Genomic DNA, 22,795 nt, shown 5'->3' with positions numbered 1-22,795 from the left:
AAATTTCATGAAAAACAACAAATACAATGGAAGAGTGTAGTGTCAATAATAAAGGGAATTTGACTCGAGCAATTTAATTTTAAAAGTAATATTTTTTATGTCATATGTTTCATCTTTTTTATTTCTGCCAAATGATGACTCTATTGTGCGAATCAAATTTCCTAAGCATTAGCCAGCCAGTTTATTAAGGTGGGTACTGACTAAGTACCTAGTAACGGTAAAAATGCATATATGCATTTATAAAACAACTCGCACGCTACCTTGGACTTAATGGTACGACCTTACCAATATTTAAAAAACTAGTATATCTTATGAGGTAAATAGTTTGCTGGGCAATAAATCTAAAGTATAACCTTTACATTAATGTTTATTAATCTGTTAAGTGTGTACACTAATAAAGATAAAAGAAAGGCTTCAGCGTGAGATCCCTGATGCCGCTCAAGTATTACGTAAGCATGTTTACTGCAATTTATCCCCCCCCCCCCTTCCCTTTTGTCAGAAAAAGTAAGCAAAGCTCTCAAAAATAATAGTAAGTACATAAACGTTTTAATAATAATATAATAATAATCCTCGAAAATACATTTCGTTTTCAAGCATAGACAATGTGTGGGTAATATATGTATATACCACCAAATTAGAAAATCAAAGAACGGTTTGGAATAGTGGATACCCAGCTTAAAGAAACGCATGCAAATGGAGCCCAAGACCAATTTATTTATTACTTGCCACTGGATTACTTATTATTAGTGTATAATAGTAGTGAACAGGGGCGGATCTACTTAAGGTCTTTTTGGGCTGCAGCCCCGTGGATACAAAGTGCCCCCAGTCTCCACTGAAAACAATAGGCGATATTTTAAATTAAAAAAATATATATATCTGAAATATCGATCCCTGAGATCAATCAACCCACGCCCGTTTATCGAACGAAACGGGGAATTCCCTGTCGCTTTTTTTCGGTCGGTGTATTTTTTCGCGTGTACGTCTTCGTACTAATTACGGGGGATTTTCCCGTAATAGCCCAGAGCCCCACAAATCCACGATACGCTCATGGCAGTACCACTTAATTATCGTGCTAAAAATGTGTTTTGCCAGAACCCCCGGTATAAATAAAGGCAATCAAAATTTTTTATGCGAAAAGTATGTATAAATGTAAGGAAACATTTCTTATTAAGTTAGAACTGGATTTATTTTGTTTTGGTTTATTGATTTGTTAAAATGAATTCCCTTTTCTCTCTGTGATATTATTATTGTAACTAGTGGAAAGCTAATGTTTATTGTAGAACCGTTTTTGTTCGAAAAAGGTAAGTTTTCATATCAAATTTAAAAACTATTCTATAGACTTTTGCAAGTATTTTAAAACTATATATTTGCGTGGTCATTATTATTAACGTATGGTAGTGAATGTTGGGTGTGGCAAAGAAAGAATGAAAGTAGAATAAATACCGTGGAAATGAGGGCGTTAAGAAGTATGTGTAGTGTAACATTACGTGGGGTACGTAATAGTGAAAAATGTGGTTTAAAAGAGGAATAGATACGAAAAGTAACACTTATTAGGTTTGGTCATGTAGAACGGATGGATGAGAAGCGGCTTGAAGTAGGATATATAAGGCAACCGGTATGAAAAAGTGAAGTCGAGTTGGGTAAGCCTTCTCGAACATACCGGAACCCCATCCAGGAGGTACTAGAGAAGCTACAAGTTTAAAGTCAAAATCATTTATTCATTTAGGTACACTTATGAACGTCAATAAAGAATATACATATTAAATGCTTCTAATTTTATATTTACTGCCAGTTCTCAAATCAGGGGCGTAGAACGGAACGGACGAGAAGAACTGGCAACTCTCCGCAACTCATTTTAATCGCTAAATTTTTTGTTCTCCATAATGTAAGGTGCTGCAACCATTACACCATGTTACACATGACATCTTAAGTAATAAATAATAATAAAATAAATGAAAAACAAAGATTTGTTCTCTATCAGCAGGAGGCATGGTGAAATAGGAGCACGCACTTACATTCTCGTGGGAACAAAACGCAAATGCATCGTAAAGTTCCCATAACCAACGAGCTTGCATAGTCAATGTCATGTGGATGAAGCGAGAGATGTATGACAGGACCGTGGCAAGTTTGGAAAAAAGACGTGATTATAGCGCGGTCTCTGCCTATAAGGGAAAATGTAAATAAATATTAATTCCAATGTTGTAGATATTCGGAAAACTCGAGGCAAAATGAGAAATTCCACCCCTGTCAACTGGTTGTTTGTGATACAACAGAGTGTATAAGGTAAGTTCTTTTTCCAACTTTATGACGTTATACTCACATATGTCAAATCCAAAACATTTTTGTCTACGCTCTTTCTCTGAATTTTACACAAAGCAGCGTCATTATTAAAAGGTTAGGGGAATTTCTATCCCTTTTCCACAAGTAATTTATAATTAAAATGTTTCACACATTGTACATTCTGTGTGTATGAGCGGTGGTATTAACATCAAATATCCGGACGCAAATGCGTGATGCGTCATGATTTTCTAATCTTATGTTCTCAATTGCCTATTGATATCAAATCATTTGGTATAATAAATAATAACGATTGTTTTTGCAGGTTAAAATGATACCAATACAATAATATTTTGGTTTATCACGATGGCAACCATCATTCCGCTACTTGATTGTTTGTCAAATATTAAGGTTCCTAATAAATGCTACGATAAATATTACACCTTGTTTATATTTTATTGACTATGAGTATTGAAAACCTTTACTAAACCTTTATTGAAGTCTACAAACACTATTGGATATTTGAAAATGTATCAAATACATTAAAATAGTTTTTTTTATAAAAAGTAATAAAACTCTGTATGTAACGAAGTGTTAATAAATAAATAAAATGAATTAATATTAGACACAAGTCACAATCAGTTAGCCATATCAGTTCTCAGTTACTCAGTTTGTAAAGATTGCGAAATATAGATACAGTATAATATAGATAAATTATATAACCCTGAAAAAGTAATACTTATCAAATATATCGAACTAAATTGACTCGATAGTTCGTTGATAATTGATATTTTCATCCATTAACAAAATACCCCACATAACAACGATGTAACAACGAAAGCCCAAAACAATATTAAAATCGAAATCGCCCTAATTTAAATAATTTTTGAATATTATATTTGATTAATTCATTTAGATATTTGACGGGCTTTGGCCACGGGATGGCTTGCCCGTAAAGGGTTATTTTTTGAGGCGGATTTTTTCGCGAGAATGAGGGAGAGCACCGGGGTTGCCCTTGCAAATACAACTGCAATGCTTTCGATGATTTTTTTTTCAATTTTGGAAATGGGGCTTCCAAATTGCTTGCTCTATTGATAAGGCTGATTGGGCGGTAACTGGTGGGATTGTTATGAGATTTATTATGGACTCTTTCCACTGCGCCGGGATGTTCCAGTTTTCGAGGAGGCAATTGAATATGGCCAATAGTAATTTTATCAGATCGGTAGGCATATGAGGACCTTGTTCGAGATGGCGTCGAGACCTGGTGATTTTCAAAGTAGTGAACTCTTTATTAGAGTTTTGAACTCTGCAACCGTCGTAGGAGGGAGTGGCTCGGGAAGAAGGGGCACATAGCTATTATTAAAATACATTTCTAAATATGCAAAACTAAACGATAGCTAAACAAAACATGAGATGCTTATAACCGAATCCGAATTTTAAGCGATTCGATTCCCGGATGTAGTAAATTTATTTCTTACATTTTTGTTGTTTGAATATAATTTTCCTTACAAAAATCCACTTTGTATAAATTGTTAACGAAAGATAAGAACGAACAAAGTTGTTGCGACGACATCTTGAATACATAATAATGTAATAAAAGGCGAATGAACTAAGAATTGCTTTTATGGTCAGATTTCAAATGCACGGTATATAATACGTACCTAAATGAAATTATTGCTCATTATAACAATTAATTTCACTACTTTGAGTTGCGCACATGAAATTGAAAAGGTAAGGAATTAGGGCCAAGAACATTCCCAACAAAATAATAATTTATGTGATTTTTTGCTCAAAGGTCCTGTGGGTATTCTCCTCTGGCAACATCCAACATCCATCCGTATCACCTCGACGTCCGTGGTTCCACAACTGAGCGTTTCTTAATGCAGTTTTTGCCGCGCACCACCACCATGCGGAACTAGCTGCCCACTGAAGTATTACCGAACCAATTCGACTTAGGGTCCTTCAAGAAAAGAGCGTACTAAGTCTTAAAAGGCCGGCAACATACTTGCGAGCCTTCTGGCAATGTGAGTGTCCATGGGCGGCGGTATCACTTAACATCAGGTGAGCCTCCTGTTTGTTTGCCTCGTAATACATAAAAAAGCCGGATGATGGTGGAATGGACAGCATATGAGGGGGGACCTACTTCTCGTTTGTCAGTGAAGGCAGGTCACAGATGAGGAAAGGCGTTTCCCTCGTAAATACTTCTACCCGCCGGCTCCCAGGCGCCTCACCTTAAACATTCTTAAAAGATTCCGAGTCAAGGCGAATGTCAAAAATGTAATTGATTTAATATGCCACTTTTTAAAACTAAATATGACATAGATTTTTCCTCTTTTGAATTAAACTTATTTACGGAAATCACTGAACGGATATGAATAATTTGTTTTTATTATACGGAAGAGAGTTAATGCGTAATGTAGACTACATTTTAACATTATAAAAACAATTTTCAGTTGAGTTATGTTCTACCTTTAGGGTAAGATTTAGTTCGACTCTAACGCTGGCCATATACGGACCGCATGTTGCAGTCGAGACCGACTGCTCTAGAGCGGTCACCGCACGGCGATCTACAGTTTCCATACTAAATTCATATCTGCAATAAACGGACCGCTCGAGCAGTTCCTGAGCGGTCGGAGAAGTCGCTCTGCGGTCGAGTTTCGCCGTGCGGTCGACTGATTAGAGCTGTCGGACCCACCATACACTGACCGCTACAAGCGGAAAATTTCACGAAATATAAGAAATAGAAGGAAAATCCATTAGTTCACAACCCAGCTGTATTCGATCTCTTGTCCTGAGATCGAATACAGCTGGTTGTGGCCCTATGGTGTGTTATTTTTAACAGTAAATGATATAACTCTATTAGTAATATGCACTTAAAATTAAAAATAGCCGTTCTCACAAACGCAATAGACAAATTGCGTATATCCTGTCGTATAATAGCATATAATAGATGGAAATAACACACCACAGATTATTGAATAGTCATTTCAAACAATAACTTCTGTGATATTTTCCCGCAGTCATTTATGTATATTATCTATTAAATCAACTTTGTTTTTGTTCCCTTTGGAGTAGAGACTCTTGGGTCTACAAGTGCGCTAATTAAAGATTTAAGATGGCGCTTGGTAGATAGTACCGGTGACCTCAGAGCTGGTGTTTTCCTTGCTCAACTAATAAGTATGTTACAGCGAGGAAATGACAGCATTAAAGGTACACTGCCACAGGGACAAACGTTTTACATTTGTTTTAATTTTCTATTTATTAACTTCTCTTATTATTACTAGTAGGTTAAGAATAATGTAAATAACGTATATTATCTAGGTTTATATGTGATGATCCGAAACAAAGTTCGTAAAGGTAACTTTATTAAGTCCTCCGGCTATTTGCCAGTATGAATGCGACGAACTCAAAAATTACATTAATTGACCTAAATATGTACATAACGATCTTGATTTCACAAACTCACTCACTTCACGACTTAAAAATTAAATTTCGTTTCGTAGATTTCGTAAGCCTCAGCTTTTAAATAACCGCCATTGACATCTTAATTTCGGAGGCTTTTCAAGTATAATATGTATATATATACATGTATACAAAAAATTTATTAAATTATTGGTGTCCAAAGAAATATGAATTTTGCTTTGATACTTTGCTTTGTTATTTTAAAAGCTATTAAAATCGATTTTCTATCGATTGTCGATCATCTGTATTTGCTCTTGGCATCTATAAATAGAGCCTAGATAGAGATATAAAAGCCTGTTTTTTATATATATCGAGCCGGTTAATTAAGAAAAGATTTTATTTAAAAACCTAAATGCGACTTCAAGGTCGCTTGTCTAACATTTGGCTAACACTAGTCTGGCCATAAATACTGTTACATAAAAACTTTTATTTTTATCAACTTTTTAATTATTTTTAAATTAGAACAGGTACATTACTTTAAAAACTTCTCTCGATTACAGTAGCTACAAAGTGGGTTTCATGTTGTGAAACCTCTCAGCAATACACTTTATAAAATATACTGTGGATTTTCCAGCAGGTTTCTGCACCTGTTCACAAGGCACGAACTACCCAAGCCTGGCTTGAAACCAACATCCGGACTTTATAGGAACTGAAGACTGGCATTCATCTAGCCGAGACCTCAACCCTTTAGACTTCAAATTATGGTCAGTTTTAGATGACATCGCCTGCTCTAAACGACACGGCGACATTGAGTCTCTTAAAAAATCTTTGGAGCTTTGGAGCAAGCAGTGGCGAAATATCTTGGAAATAGTGCGTAAATCCATCGTTTCCTGGCCAAACAGATTAAAGGCCTGTACAAAAGTGGTGGCCATTTCGAAAAAAATATTTTTTATTTTTTGCTGAGACTTTAATCAATATGTAGGTATAAATTTTAATAATATTACATTACATCATTAAAAAAAATCATTTGTTTGAACTTATGGCTAGACTATTATTAAAACCTGTTTGGTGTAATATATTCACACTAATGCAAAAAAATCGGTTTTACAAAAACATCTATGCAAAACTATTTAGACAAAAAAAAAAATTGTCTATAATAAAATTTTAATTTATATTTGTACGTAAAATAAAAGATATGACTTTTGCAAAGGCGAATTCGTAAAAAACCACTTTCACGGCTGGTTCTTCGAAAACGTGTACAGGTTTAACATTTATACATGTACAATGGAATACATACTACGACTACTATACACATACTATATATATAATATATATACTAGCGAACTGTGGAATCGACTCCCGGGGCTGGGGGGGGGGTCTTCCCTCAGAGATACGACCTCCAAATGTTAAAAAAGCGAGTCTACTCCTCCCACAAAGGCCGGCAACGCACCCACTAAAAATGGGTGTCTATGGGCTGCGTAGACTGCCCTTTTTGGTCGTCCCAAAAAGGCCAGTCTAAGCAAGCTCGTTTGCCCCCCTATTATATAACAAAAAAAAAGGAATCTCTACAGCTCAAATATGTAGGGAAATGCAACAAAATACGAGTTTTCAACTTAACAAGAACTTCGAGATACAGATGATTTAACTGCTGAAATTTCGACCTACAGAAGCGCGATTTCTAAGTATATTTTTCGATTGTATGCAAGGAATGAATACATTCATTCATCCGTGTATAAGACAAAAACAATAGATTAGAAATATATTTTACTAACTACGACTTACGGAGTCTCCTTTTTGAAATATTATCTCTATATAATATATAAACTTCTCGTGTCACAATGTTCATTCCCATACTCCTCCAAAACGGCTCGACCGATTCTTATGAAATGTTTTATGCATATTCAGTAAGTCTGAGAATCGGCTACTATTTATCTTTCAAACCCTTAAGTGATAAGGGGTGTCCACCCCAATTTTTATTTTTATTTTTAGACAATTTTTATTTTTTATTTTTTTATGATACAACATACAAAAATACATAGAACCCTTAATTTAAACCCCTCTACGATCAACCCCTGTTTTTTAAAACAAGTATATATTACACTGCACTATATTATTTCTTAGAAATAATATACATGGCAAAACAACGTTTGTCGGGTCAGCTGGTAGAGTATAAATATGTATTATCAATACTTCGTAGGGAAATAACATTTGTTCGAGTTACAAAGTCTAAATAATTCGAGATTCCGAGTATTTAGGGGTTCAGCGGAACGGAATGGGCATTTTTTCAATTCACCAAGGATTTCGACTTAACGAGTTTCGAATTAAAGAGATTCTACTGTATTATGAAAGATTAAAAAAAATAATAGTCAAAATTCAATAACTATATCTATGGATCGAGTAAAAATTTTCAATTTAATCAATAGTTCACCTAATCTGCGCTTCAAAGTAATTTAAAAGAAATAAATAAACACTAAAATAAATCAAAGAGTTCGGCCGCTGTGGCAGGCACTGAACATTTAAAAATTCCAACAAAAAAAGTTTTTTAAAACTCTGCGTCTTTTGTTTTCTACCACATTTAAACTTAATAAACAGTTAAATGTTCAGTAATTTCTTTGCAAACATGACGAACGTGAAATCCAGTTTCATTCGATTGCATGTTGTCAGCCGGTGTGGTGTGATTCAAATGTGATTTTACGTGAAAAAAATAGTAAGTTTTAGTTTAAATTTAATCGTAATGATATTTTGTTTGAAGAACTTTTGCGCACCGCGGACGTGTTTTGAACTAAATTGCACAATGCAGGATTCAATAAAATATGTGTATACTTTAAAAACTAAAATGGAGACTCGAGTTTCTATCAAAATATTCGTGTTATGTAATGCATAATAATATTATAAACGCAAAAGTTTGTAAGTATGGATGGATGTTTGGTAATCTTTCACGTAAAAACTACTGAATGGATTTTAATGAAACTTTACAATAATATAGCTTATACATCAGAATAACACATAGGCTACAATTTATAAAGGTATTATGTGAATTCTCCAAAATATCAAGTAAGTGGCGTGTGATGCCAAAACCACTAGAGTTATACATACTTATGTTAAGTATGATGGAAATGTTTATCTTAAATAGTCCTACCAAAAAAGCCCGCCACAGTATATATCTTATTTGTAAGCCATTCTAGCCAAAATAGTGATACAATTTACTACAATAAAAATTGATAATTTATCTCAAATGCACATTAGTTATTAACCAATTCATTCCTAAATTAAAATATAAACTTTTATAGCTTCTGGTATTTAAAGTAGATAAAATATGTCTTTCACGCTACATCATTTGGACAAATGATTTAATCCTGCGCAGACGAAGTCGCGGGCACAAGTAGTCTATAATATTTGTCCAACGAGATTGTTATTCAAACAAAAACGTGAAATAAGGTTGTAAATTAAACCTTGAACTTTATGTAAATTGTGTCTTACTTTGTCGTGTTTATTTTAAACGTAATTTCTATTGAAAGCGTAATTTAAGTAATACTTAGTTATAAGTTACGCTTAAGCTAACTAAATAGGCAACGCTGATCTCTGTGTACTTTAAAGCAGTCTTGTATCGGTAATAAATTTCGTTTTTACGTAGTGTAAAATATTAGATTGTGAAGTAAAAAATTTATTAATGAAAGTTTTTGAAATAAATAAACACAAAATGGTATAATATAAATTATTGTGTAAATAAATACATTTATTCCCACCAGTGGTAAAACCAAAAATTGTTTTGATTTGTTTTGACCACACCACGGTATATGATGAACTCATATAATATATACTCATATATTATATCAAGGACTTTTCACGTTAATTGTATGAAAACAAAAAGTGCATTAATTATGAAATTAAGATAAGAATATTAAACTCACTTATTAATGCATATTTTACAAAACAATTTAATATACATATATAACAATAGAATTATGATATTTAAATTTTTAATTAAGTATACTTTAGTTAAGTTTTTTAATTATTAGTGTTAACCTAATGGACTTGTAGTAATAAGCTAAAATTACAGGCAGTGTTTGACTTATTATTATTAAAAGGTATTTTGTATTACACAACAGTATCTTCAGACAATGGTACTAGGAGAGGTCCAACAGTTTTCCCTGGAAGAGGAGTACAAGAAGAAGAATGGAATCAGCTCCAGCGATGTCCAGGAGCTGAGGCAATGGTTGAAAACACAACCACATTTGCCTGAGAAATACATAACAGGTAAACAACATTATTATTATTTTTTTCCATTATTTTTGAATAGGTATTATTAATATTATTTTGTGTATTTCGGTGTGTGTGTTTTGTCAGTAATAAATATATATCATTGAATATACCAACATCACGAACAATTATAAGAAAACAACTGTCATGCATTCTTAAATGACAGAAGATATAATTATTTATAATAAGGAGAATGATATGCAAAAAAGCTCTACAGCAAATGATAATTATAGTAATAATTACTTGTTTTTATTTAAATAAGATAACTAAAATTACTTGTGCACTAAACGTTCTTGAAATCACCTCAGAAATGTATGGGTTATTCAATACAAAAATAAATCAGTGGCTACAGTCTAGGCCTGGGCCTTAGATTTATGTATCTGTTTCATGATTAATGTTAATCTTAATAGACAAGTAGGTGATCAGCCTCCTGTGACACACGCCGTCTACTTTTTGCTTCTAAGACAAGCCAGTTTCCTCACGATTTTTTCCTTCACCGTTCGAGCGAAAGTTTTTTGTGCACATAGAAAGTCCATTGGTGCACAGCCAGGCATCGAACCTACGAACTCAGAGATGAGAGTAGCACGCTGAAGCTTGTTCTGTTATTCTATATTCATGATACTTTTATTTCTATTACCACTCATACAATAAAGAATGTGCTGAACACACCAAAATATTATATAAAGTAGTGATTAGTAAAATTATTTATTTTTTCCAGATCTGGATCTCATTTTCGCCTATCACTCTTGTGAGAGAAGTAGCGGGGTCACCAAGCAAGTGCTAGATCTACACTACACTCTACGCACGCTTTTCACGAATTTCTTCAAGAACAGAAGAGTGGAAGACGTGGAACAAATTTGTAATACAGCGTAAGTTCTTTTTTCTATTTCTAGGTTAGAATGACAATTATATTGACAAAAATGCGAAAAGCATTATCGTAATTACTTATTTAATTGTTAACGTAAAAGATTTGTGGTTATTAGTGTCTAAATAGAAACTTTCATAGTTCTAGACAGTATTTGTATAGTGGCCGAATATGAAAAGCACTATATGATATATAAAGTTTCAGTTTAATACAATTTATAATAAGTAGATATTCCATAAATTTTTTTACAGTTAGCAACCGTTTAGTTCCAAATACGCCCACGTAACGCTGCTCGAGTATTTCGCACGAAAGTAACATTGTTACTATTCTATCAGTTTGACTATTCGATTACGTTTTGTTCGTTTTCAAAGAAAGATTGTGAACAATACCACAACGGTGCTTTTAAGCTATGGCTGTAACTTCAAACACACCTTATATTAATATATAAGCCATTATAGATTTACATATTATATTAGATTAAAGAAAAAACTTTTTAACCGGATTAAAGTTATGTATTATTATAAATTTACAATTATTATAATAATACATAATTTATAATCTACTATATAAAAATAAGTCGGGTTTTCCTTCCTGACGCTATAACTCCAGAACGCACGAACCGATTTCCACGGTTTTGCATTCGTTGGAAAGGTCTCGGGCTCCGTGAGGTTTATAGCAAAGAAAATCCAGGAAAAATTTCAACAGAAAAGCGGGATCACCAAACGAAATGTTACATAAAACGAAGCCACCTGGTGGCGAAACGGAGTTCGCCGAGTTTGCTAGTAATACATAACATTAATCCGGTTAAAAAGTATTTTCTTTAAATGTGTAAAGGTTATGTCAATAAAAGACAATACTATATATTAGATTATTTAATATTTTGCAGTTAAGGAAAGAAAATACGAATAAAATAAACTCCGTTTTCTTTTTCAGATTGATCTGCCCTCTACCGACACGCACAAAAGAAGGCTATGCTATTTTTTACTCACATATGATAAACTATGACCCGAAGTTATTTGTGTTCAGTGCAGCTGTAAAGTAAGTTTCCATTTTATTTCTCTCATTTATAGGTGCGTCTTTACATTTTAAAAAGAACACGGAGAGGGTTATGGTTTGTGGACTCAGTTTCCGCACTTAGACTCTCAATAATAATTAAATAATAATAATAAATAAATCCTTTATTTGCCATGATAGTGGTACAAAATAAAAAAAAAATCGAACAACAAGAAAAGTCCGCACAATCAGCCATACATAAACAGGCATGCAAATGTCATAATAAGAAGACAAGTCATTTATGAGTAATTGTTAAACTTATGTTCTAAATATTCGGTCACGCTATAAAAGCACCTTGACTTTAAAAACCTAATCACCTTCCCCTTGAAAACATTACATGGCAACGATCTATAATTTCTAGGAAGGTGATTAAATATTCTTACAGCCATGGCTTAACAATTTTTGGAGTATAGCGCGAAATATGGAGTATAATACTCAATAGGTCCGTTGTGCGTAGTCCTGGCTAACTAAGCCAGCCTAACTCCTTCCAAAAGCACAGAATCCTCCTGGGTACTTCGCAGACTTCACGGAGCGACCTCACTGTTCCGAGGATTTCTGCATTTTGTTTAGCCTGATAGGTGACTGATTCCTCTGGGCTGAAACAGCCTCTGCACAAGGGGCTGTCTGTCGCGCCTAGGACAAAAATATGTTAAGGAGACAATAACCCGTGATTGTCCCTATCGCGCAGAGAGGGTTCGGGAGTGTAACAAAGTCTTGAGCAAATAACCTTTTTCAGGGCTACATTGATGGTGGTAGATCTCTGGCAGTATGAGGAAGGGACTTGGCCAGGATTTTGTATGGTAGTGGATTTCAAAGGAATGTCTTTGGGGCACCTGGCCAGGATTGACTTGCAGAGTCTACAACAGTTTTTATATTATTTGCAGGTAATTTACACATTTTTATATCTGAGCATCCTAGTGTTCCATCCTTGGTTCCGGGGCTTGCCAAATCTTTGAGTACGTATTAATTTTTGTATGTATCCTCGAAAATACATTTCGTTTTCAAGCATAGACAATGTGTGGGTAATATGTGTAAAAAAGTAAATAAATTACCTACTGTTGACGTAATCACCAAATAAGAAAATCAATGACCCCCCTAGTGCTTACGTAATACTTGATCAGCCCCCTAACAGTTATAAATTCAGTTCTCTCTTACTTCTTAAATTATACTTTAATTTACATATTGGAAATAAAGTATTAAGTATATATATCAGAAGAAGCATTGATTACGTACGTTGGCAGCCCTACTTAGAGTGTGAATCAAGTACCTACGAGTATGTTTCTTTAGTTATCTATTTTCAGGAAACTATGTTAGTACGATTTAAAGGCATGCACTTTGTTAATGCTCCATCCTGGGTGGATAAACTCGTAATGATGATGAAGCCGTTTATGAAGAAGGAGTTAATGGAAATGCTTCGAGTCCATACAACTGGATCAGATACTTTACAGCAGTGGATCCCGATTGAAGGTCTCCCAAAAGATTCCGGTGGGACCTACAAAACAATTTTGGAATGCAAAGGTAATTGTTTTTGAAGTGAAACTTCTTTAGGCGTTTGGGGGTAAAATTTTTAAGGATGAAACGAAATGATAATAACATTTTATTATCATTTCGTTTACACGAGTCACGAAGATGTGCAACGTTTTTGTCGAAGAAAAGGGAGAAAGCGATTGAGAGAGAAAGGGAGATGGAGAAAAAATACACGCTATTGGTTGATGTATTCGTTTAGTAGTTACATATTAGAACTTTAGATGGCAATTCTGTCGCATAACGTTTCGTGCAGTAAACGCAGATTTTTTATTCATATTTATTATCATTAGCACGTATACAGTGTGAATATAGATATAAAAATACATGGAGTGATCATATACTGGTACATTATCATCTATCGGGGCTTTTACCTTAGTAATAATTAATTCACAAAGAAGTTTCACTTCTGACATGTGTACTTTGTACGCAAGCACTTTTTTTTAAAATTCTAACTTATAAAAGATTTAAAAAATATATATATACGGCTCAAATATAAGTCTTTCCTCCAACTTTGTTTTTGTTACCTTTAGAGTAGAGACTATTTGGGAGATCGTGGGGTTCTAGGATGCAAACTGCACCGGCGCTAATTAAAGATTTAAGTTAGCGCCTGGTAGTACCGGTATCGCAACAACAACGAATAAGTGTCGCAATACAGCGAGGAAATGCTGCCAGCATTAAACTTTTAAGGTACACTGCCACAGGGACCAAACTTTTTAAAAGATTTGGTTATATTGAACATACTTTTAAAATAATTGTGGAGAAACGGCGTTTTATTAGAAGCATACCTACATACATCCGTGACTCAACAGTAGGCTATTAGTTCAATTCACTCAAAAACTTTCAGGCGTTACTTCAGAGTTACGATTTATATTCACACAACTAAGAATATTATATCTTTTCAGATGACGTATTAAAGAAGTTACTGGCTAATAAAGCGTTTTTTGAGAATGAAAACAATAAACGAGTGACAGAAGCGCTGAGAAAAGGAAAGGCAAAAACTATTTCGGACATATTTGGCGGCTTAGAAGGGTCATTTAAAAAGCTTGAAATAGATTGAAAACGCATGAAATACAACTGTACAGTAATTTTTTAAGATAATAAAAGGCAAAAATAGTTTTAACTTTAAACATACCTTATAAAATCCCTTGATGTGTTATTGATGCTTCTACTGTGTATTTTATAAAACATTAGGAGCTTTTGAGAAATAAATCACATTAAAAACTACTATTGCATTTTTATAAATGATAAATTTTGTAGTAACACTCCCGCGACTCTATAAACAGCGTATACTTAGAATTCTTGGTATACAGTATATACTACATACTATAAAAAAATATATTTGAAGTTGAAGGACAGAATGATGCTTACAAGTATAAGTGGTAGGTATGGCTGTAATTATCAATCACCGGAAAATATACGCGGAAATGCGGATTAATAGATATATTAATTTTAAATTAAATATTACCGACACACACTGTTATCGTTTATCGATTCGATCAATTTACGCTGTGATAAGAAAGGTTTACCATAAAAAAATTATAAAACTATCATTAAGTATACCTTTGTATTTTTGTAATTGATGTACCAGTAGGTAGTTTTGGTGTTCGAAAATTTTTCATTTTACGAATATATTAAATGGCTATATTTTCCTTTACGATAATATACCACACGCTTCTATCTGTAGTTACGTAACAATTTATTTTTGGAAGTGCCAAATATTTATGACGTATAGGACAATATTAAACAAATACTGCATAGTAGGTACATGCAATAATTGTTTGCGATTGATTTCGAAGCAAGTACCTAGATTAATTCCTTGTACACGTATTTCAAGGTGAAGGCGGAGCTTCGTTGATATAATTGTCTGTTCACAGTTCAGTGTCCTCTGGAATAGTGTCGAAGTAACACGTATTGATAACTTTAAGTGCAATGAGTTTCAACGAGAAAGTCGTGATAGTGACGGGGGCGAGTTCTGGTATCGGAGCCGCAATCGCTGAGAAATTTAGCAGCGAAGGAGCTCAAGTAGTAATGGTTGGTCGGAATGAGACCAAATTAAATGCCGTGGCCGCCAGATGCAAAAATCCTCTTATTATCAAAGCAGAACTAGCCAAGGAGGAAGACATAGTACGAATTGTCGACGAAACCATCAAGGAATTCGGTAAAATTGATATTTTAGTTAACAACGCTGGAACGTCAACAATGGGTAGCGTTTTAGTTGGAGATATATTAAAATCATACGACGAAGTAATGAACGTTAATTTTAAAGCTATTGTGCACTTGACTAAATTGGCCGCTCCACATTTAATTGCTACTAAAGGAAATATTATTAATATATCCAGTATTGGCGGTGAGAGGACAACCTCCGTACCAGTTCTGATGATGTACTCTTGTTCTAAAGCTGCATTAAACCATTTCTCAAAGGATGTTGCCCTGGAGCTAGCGCCTCATAAAGTTAGGGTAAATGTAATAAGCCCTGGGCCAGTTCGTACCGATATTCTGGAAAATACTGGCACACCCATTCCGTGGGAGGCTTTCAAGCAAAAGACAGCGCTGGATAGAATATCTGAGCCAGAAGAAATAGCAGATCTTGCTTTATTCCTTGCTAGTGAGAAGGCTAAGGGAATAACTGGTTCTATATATGTTACAGACAATGGAATGTCATTAAAGAACTAATTGGTACCATTAACATTATATGTATTATGTAAACAACAGTACATCATTATATCATATAAAAATAATTATCTTACATAAATGGTACAATAGCAGATTTATTATAAATTATTCAACAATGCTTTAGATGTTTGCCATAAAATTATTTTAATCTACTCGCGTAAACATACTATCTTATAATGTTAAGGATTTTTTTATAAATTAGATAACCGTGAGTTATCTTTAGATAATACATAGCTTACTCTATTATTATGTATAACTAGTAAATGATTTATATTAAATAAAGTAGAAAACAAAAATATTTTGTGTGGTTTTCTCTATTTTAATCCAGCAACGCTACAACCGTTTGGGCCTTAGAAAGTTTACAACTGGATTTTTAGACCTCATGTTCCTGTCACCGTACATCTAAATCCACACGTTAAAACAGATGTGGGACTTGAATCCACGAGCCGTGTTCACGCTTGTTACATATCCATTGCACTCCCTATACCCCGCATAACCAATACCTATACTCCTCTGACGCAACACCGTTATAATAGAAAATGGACAACAGACACCAACAGCTTTGATCGGATACCTCACATCGGACCGGTCAAATTCTCAATTAGTAATAAGTCCATAATATAGATTGTTTGTCGTGCACCTCTTTTCGGGCCGATAATTTGTGAGGTGATATTTTGATAAATTACTTTGAAAACTAGCTGCCAACCCTGGGCTATCTATCATATCGCTTGTCCTGGGGAACAAAATCGTTACGCACTAATACGACTACATATTTTAATGTTTTTCATTTTTGACTTCCTTGGGTAATATAACTGTAATTATTTTCATAATTTTTGCAAAACATTTTATTGTAAAAAACACAAGGATATAACAATACTTGTTTACCTCCCCTGAAACAGATCCCAACAACCATAAAGATAGATAAGTTTATATTGTTTTTCTACCAAATAATAATAAAGATAATGCGACATTTTAAAAACGTATAAAGGGTAGTTTCCGCGAAGTGGTAATAGATTTATAGTTCTAAACAGTCGTCCAACGTGCCGTCGCGTTGTAATGTGTGGTTACTGTGTCACTGAATTAATTATTATGTAATGTATATTTAGTTATTTTTTAACTATTTACACTAAATACACAACGACAATGTTTAAATAGGTTTCATTTGAAATATGTAATGTACTAGCATCGTAGTAGTAATAGCATTACCTTCTTTTATTTTTCCTGAAAAAAAATATAGATTTTGCTTTTACGACTTTTCCCCGGGGCACGGCGATATATACTATAATTTGGTTTAAATAAAACATCAGCAATATGTAAGCAAGATATATTTCATAGAAACATTCTCACTGTTACTCTTATACCAAAAATTGGAATAAAAACCGCGTACTCCGCGTCAGCTGAAACAATAAGAGGTATATGTTAAACAATATATAAGGACTGACTGAATAGATAAGTTAATCAAGAAATATGCTTAACCATGCATGGAACCTTCAAGAACATGGTAATTTTGTAAACCAGAAGAATTATAGATAATTTAAATTAAAATCTTAAATGAGATAAAAAAATGGGTTGATAAGTATGACTGTTGTTTTATAAAACACATTGTTTTTTAAATTTACCCTAAAAGTAGGCCATATCAACAAATCAGGCTGTTTATGAATGACTTCAGAGCCAAATCATACTGTTTTCATTAAACATGTTTCTTTTTATGTTAGCCAAGCTTCTCGACGATAAGTTAATATCTTAAAAAGTTCAATAACATTACATATTTATGAATTAATAAAAACAAAAAAACAATTGTACCTGTTTGTTGTACCTAGTCAAAGAGACCGAAGCCCATGTCCTCATCCTCAGATTCAGACTCTTCCTTCTTTGCCTCTTTCTCTTCTGCAAATATTGGGAATATTAAATATTGTTCATTCAAAGTAGATTACAAATTAAATTAAAGCTTTATCAGTAACATGTAAATAACAGCACTGTTTCTCAGTCGAAAGATGGTGATAATGTTAATCATCATGTAAATAATAATTAAATTTAAATGTTTTGTTTAGAAGTTAACAATCAGTTAAGTTTTAAGACATCCCCATTTCGCCATTAAAAATCAATAATTTAACTAAATGATCGCCAATGCAAAATATTTTTCTATGTACTACTTTTTAACAGATAAAGGCAAAATCTTTGTATGTCTTAGGCGTTAATAATCCACATATTTTCATCATACATAAATAAAGTAACCCAGTAATTTACCTTTCTTTTCCTCAGCAGCAGCAGCAGGGGCAGCAGCTGCAGCAGCGGCCGGCGCTGCACCACCAGCTGGCATCGAAGAGAGCTTCTCACGCCCTAAAATGAACAAATTTGTAATTAGTTTCAGTGTTTCATTTCTTATGAAAAAGGACATTTAATATTAACATCAGATATGAAATTAACATCAATGCTATTCAGCCGAAAGATGGTGTTTATTGAATATCATCATAAAGTAATAAGTTTAGGTGGTTTTAGCTTAGATTTAACCCGAACATTTTATCAAAAAGAAACGGTTGGCGAGTGTTAGATTAACAAGGGTACAAAAATTATGGATTTAGCTTATAACGCAGTCGTACAGTATCTTACCACACCACCAAGCCGTGCTACGACCTCATGGTAATTTTTAGTGATAGAACATAAGAACGCACATATAATTTGATAAGTATTTATCAATAATTTTAACACAAGTATTAGGTTAGGCCGGTGTGTTTCAAAATACAAGCATGTAAACACATGGTAAGAATTAGATCTAAAAAAAACTTACCTTCAGCGATCAAGTCATCGACAGTCTTGCCCTCCAACTTCGAGATAACATTCTTCAGTTTCTCGGAGTCAGCTTCGATACCGACTGAGCTGAGGATCTTTTCGATATCAGCTGCGGCTGGTGACGCCTTACCGCCCAAAACGGCTAACAAATACGCGGCCACGTAACGCATTCTGAAATTTAATTAGCCGTTTAACTCTTGAACCATAAAGATGCGTGAAATCCTAAATAGTACTATCGAAAGATTTGTAAAATAAGGTTATTTTTTAACGCGCACTTTTCATCCAAGCTAATCTTGGAAATATAATCACTTTTAACATATAACAACTTTATTAAATGCACGGAAACACACTATAAGATCAGTTTTATAATTATTTTAATTAATTTTAACTTACTTTAAGTCTTATGACACGAAACGTGTAGTGCCGTAAAATAAACGTTTACTTGAACGAAATGTCAAAGCAAAAGAGAGATGGTGGTGGAATCAGGAATATCGCGAAGTTGGCAAGACGTTTAAGTAGACTGTCAATTGTCATTTATCATTTGTCAGCTTTCAAAGTTATATCGTAGCTTAACTGTCAATATTGGCTTATAGTATCAATAATGTAAATTAATACAATGCATTTCCTTAGTCATTAGCAGTAACGTAAATTAATTAAGTATAAATAACAATGTATAACAAGATCTTTTTATTCGCATTAATCAACATTGCCGTAGTTTCAAAAACATAACCTAGGTGGCGCAATAATACGTTAAGTGATTAGAGTTGAATTATTGCAAAATATATCATGAGTTATGAGTTAGATAGGTACCAAGAATTCTTCGCAAATACTTTTTTTCGGATTTCATTGTTTTTGAATCTAAATTTGGTTTGTTGTTGATAGAATACTCAAAACATTTTAATTGCTGTCATATGTATAACAACTTTTGTAGAATAGTATTGAATGTGTGCGAACGAAAACCGAACCAAGTATGTTCCGTTTAGTTCCCAATATGCCCACGAAGCGCTGTTAAATATTTTCATATGAAACTATGTATTATTTTATCATTTTAACATTGCGATTTTGAATACTGCACGACTTTTCATGGATAGATCAACAATAAGAGCACCCATGGTCTACAAGAATCCATGCCAAATTTAAATTCATCATTCAAATACATCATGAATTACCTAAATAAAAATCAGGTAAAAAATAAAAGTCCGTAGCGACCAATGATAAGTTTAAAAATAAGTATTACGAAATAGAAGCAATAAACAGTGTTTCAGTTGGATTTCCCAAAAGATAAATCGCCGAACATTAGCTCCGCGATAATCTCGACAAACGAATAATTCAACTCTGACAATAAATTAATTTGTGCACAAAAGAAACGTTTTGTTATATTTCTTCTTGTTGGTCTTGTCCTTATATCGCTTAGTTTTGATTTGTAGGTACTAATGAATACAACGTTATCCGGCTCTTGAATTTAAGCGAGAATAATTACTTTCATAGACTATATTTTATAGTAATTATTAGGTAATTGGTGACATAATTCTCCTATCCCTTACCGTCAAATTGGAATAATGAAAAAGAATTAAAAGGCGACACAAGAAAAAATATAACAAAACGTTTCTTTTGTGCACAAAATATTTTGATAAATATGAAGAATTAATTGTATTATCATTTAAATTAATGTTTTTTATATAAACCTTAATTCAATACTGTTTATGTTCTGAAAACATCAATGCATCTGTTTATTTATTTATGAACGTTTACGAACTGCTATTAACATTTTTTATTTACTTAACAATGTAAAAATAGGTTACGTTTTTTATCAAACGTGCAATCTGGCAATCTTTCTAGATTATTCTAAATTGAAATAGGCATTTAGGTCTGTGTAGGTTTAGGGTGGAACGTGTGCTTCTCAACCCTGAAATTCAGCACCAATGGATCTTTTAATACAGCATATTACGATGAAGTATATCGTGAGAAACCAGATATATACCTAAAACTCGACGGCGTGTGTCGCAGAAAGCTAGGTGATCTACTATGAAAAAGATCACGAAAGATTTGAGGTCTAGAGGTTGTTGTTGTTGGTGATTAGGCGTTGTAGTCAATCATTTTGCTAAATCATGGAATATGGGATATTTCATATACATAAGGGAAATCGCTTGTCGAGGTTGTTACGAAAATTGAATTTTAAATTTTTCTGTTGATTGTGGCTTTCATCGCGGAATGAGTATAAATATTTATTAATTCATATAAGTGTTGATAAATATTTGCTTTCGGCAATTTCAATCAAAATTTGGCTCAAAGATACTTTATTATTATAAGAGCTTTATTATTCATTAATAAAGAGATTATTAGAGCTTTAAAATCCATACAAAAATTGATTAGATAGATTATGATAGATTAGAAATGTTATCTTAATATGAGGATTAGTAGTGTTAGTATAAGTTGTAACTTAAATTAAAGTTAGTTTTTTTAGCGGTCTAGTATTGTATGGTTCTTTTAAGGTAAAAGCCTTTTCCATATTTTTCTATTTCTCTGATTTTTCTCAGTGCATTGTTCAGATCTTATTGTATCATCTATCTATATCATCTATCATGTTTTGGATGATATGGATCTTAGGTTGAAAATGCATAATATTAATTGTTGTAACTTGAGTCACGTAACCTAATATTAGCTAAGTTACATACCTATATATATTTAAGTTAATAATTAAAAGCGTAAACAAAATGTTAACCATCAACACTTAAAGCCAAAAATCCCTTTAATTTTTCCCACACTCAATTTGGAATTTAACATTTTCGTTTCTCATAATGTCCAATAACATGTGTCACATAGATTTACGAACTCTTCAATAAGTCAAGTTAGTTTTTTGTTAAACCAGCGTCTCAACCTCTCTACCCTTAGGCTGCCTACGCACTGGCGACCATGGTCGCCGCGACCTGGCCGCGGCGGCCAGTGAATTCTGGACTTTATATGGCCATCGCTATAGCCCCTACGCACTTAGCGGCCAGCGACCAGCGGCCACCGTTGACCGCGGCATCTAATTTGATGCCACGCGATGCCGTCTGCATGTCGCGCTTGCCTACGCACCGGCGACCATGGCCGCGGCGGCCTGGCCGCGTCTATGGTCGCCAGTGCGTAGGCTGCCTTAATGTTATCTAAGTTATAAGCTCATGTTTTAAACAATGAAAGCCAGTAGTTACCCAGCTTTTAAGCTGCTTTTAACAAAGTGTTTGATTTAACATATACCTGAACTTATCCACTTAATTCGTGAAGCGCCTTTTTAATTTTTATTATGGTCTTGTTCTTAATTTTTCATATGTAAAGGATAGATATTTTATTACTCTAAAAATAAACTTATGATTATCCGCATTGTGCGACTCCAAGGCTTTTGTTGTTTGCCAAGGGCCAGTAATATATTTAATTATAATATTTATTTTTCAATTTTATCGTTTTAGTTTCGTACTGTAAGGATAGTGTATGTATTTTTTTGTAAATAAATAGATATTAAGAACAACTAAGAGAGCGCTTATTAAAGGTGAGTTTCTGAGATGAAACTGCGGCTGAAATAATCAAGCGAAAATGAATCTAAAGTAACTGTACCCGGTAATTCACCCTGCGCATTATTAAAAGTAAAAGTTATTATCTGGTATAAAAATGAATTTATATTTCAACTTTTAAAATTATTATTTTTTCAATATATTTGTCAGTTTAATTTAAGAAGTTAATGTGAACTTTCAACAAGGACAAGCACATTGTTAACAATTGCAGCTAGTTAGGACTATTCCCAAAATAAGCCGGACGGTGGTACAATAAAAACTATAACTGATACGGGAACGCAGGCCGTCGCACGCGCAACTAATATTAGACTGGAACGGCAAAGAGTATAATTAAGATACAGAGGTATCAAACCGAGATCCGCGCTCAGACGATGTTTGTAGTGTTCCTCAAAACTAAAGA

At 33.6% G+C, this 22,795-nt stretch overlaps 3 protein-coding genes, 1 long non-coding RNA gene and 1 other non-coding gene across 5 annotated transcripts; 3 read left to right on the top strand and 2 right to left on the bottom strand.

The window, feature by feature from the left end:
* Positions 1–952: 952 nt before the first annotated feature.
* On the top strand, positions 953–2,717 carry LOC125053954. Its single transcript, XR_007117643.1, has 3 exons — positions 953–1,301; positions 2,206–2,283; positions 2,603–2,717. It is a non-coding gene; the product is annotated as an uncharacterized LOC125053954 (long non-coding RNA).
* Positions 2,718–8,260: 5,543 nt separating this feature from the next.
* LOC125053849 (retinaldehyde-binding protein 1-like) lies at positions 8,261–14,608 on the top strand. Its single transcript, XM_047655441.1, has 7 exons — positions 8,261–8,386; positions 9,789–9,936; positions 10,658–10,808; positions 11,738–11,842; positions 12,594–12,741; positions 13,159–13,375; positions 14,287–14,608. Exons 2-7 carry the CDS (start codon positions 9,801–9,803, stop codon positions 14,439–14,441), a joined length of 912 nt encoding a protein of 303 aa, XP_047511397.1. The 5' UTR covers positions 8,261–8,386; positions 9,789–9,800; the 3' UTR covers positions 14,442–14,608.
* Positions 14,609–14,944: 336 nt separating this feature from the next.
* Positions 14,945–16,106, top strand: LOC125053851 (17-beta-hydroxysteroid dehydrogenase 14-like). Its single transcript, XM_047655442.1, has one exon. The coding sequence runs from the start codon at positions 15,314–15,316 to the stop codon at positions 16,055–16,057; it is 744 nt and encodes a 247-aa protein (XP_047511398.1). The 5' UTR covers positions 14,945–15,313; the 3' UTR covers positions 16,058–16,106.
* Positions 16,107–17,367: 1,261 nt separating this feature from the next.
* On the bottom strand, positions 17,368–19,382 carry LOC125053984 (60S acidic ribosomal protein P2). Its single transcript, XM_047655628.1, has 5 exons — positions 19,241–19,382; positions 18,846–19,018; positions 18,305–18,397; positions 17,861–17,944; positions 17,368–17,454 (listed from the first exon to the last, which is right to left on the bottom strand). Exons 2-4 carry the CDS (start codon positions 19,015–19,017, stop codon positions 17,874–17,876), a joined length of 336 nt encoding a protein of 111 aa, XP_047511584.1. The 5' UTR covers position 19,018; positions 19,241–19,382; the 3' UTR covers positions 17,368–17,454; positions 17,861–17,873.
* LOC125054246 lies at positions 18,007–18,079 on the bottom strand. The gene has a single exon (XR_007117689.1). It is a non-coding gene; the product is annotated as a small nucleolar RNA Me28S-Am982 (small nucleolar RNA).
* Positions 19,383–22,795: the final 3,413 nt, after the last annotated feature.

This window comes from Pieris napi, chromosome 11, assembly GCF_905475465.1.
Source record: "Pieris napi chromosome 11, ilPieNapi1.2, whole genome shotgun sequence".
In the NCBI taxonomy this organism is placed as follows: Eukaryota; Metazoa; Arthropoda; class Insecta; order Lepidoptera; family Pieridae; genus Pieris; species Pieris napi.
The sequence above is the reverse complement of the archived record's forward strand: the minus strand, read 5'-3'. Positions and strand labels throughout refer to the sequence as shown.

Bases quoted from the DNA above. Each gene is read 5' to 3' on its own strand.
- LOC125053849 (XM_047655441.1), top strand. From the start codon at position 9,801: ATGGTACTAGGAGAGGTCCAACAGTTTTCCCTGGAAGAGGAGTACAAG. The intron at 9,937-10,657 runs GTAAACAACATT...TATTTTTTCCAG, and splicing joins GCCTGAGAAATACATAACAG to ATCTGGATCTCATTTTCGCC. The intron at 11,843-12,593 runs GTAAGTTTCCAT...AACCTTTTTCAG, and splicing joins GTGTTCAGTGCAGCTGTAAA to GGCTACATTGATGGTGGTAG.
- LOC125053851 (XM_047655442.1), top strand. From the start codon at position 15,314: ATGAGTTTCAACGAGAAAGTCGTGATAGTGACGGGGGCGAGTTCTGGT.
- LOC125053984 (XM_047655628.1), bottom strand. From the start codon at position 19,017: ATGCGTTACGTGGCCGCGTATTTGTTAGCCGTTTTGGGCGGTAAGGCG. The intron at 18,398-18,845 runs GTAAGTTTTTTT...TGTTCATTTTAG, and splicing joins CGATGACTTGATCGCTGAAG to GGCGTGAGAAGCTCTCTTCG. The intron at 17,945-18,304 runs GTAAATTACTGG...CAATATTTGCAG, and splicing joins TGCTGCTGAGGAAAAGAAAG to AAGAGAAAGAGGCAAAGAAG.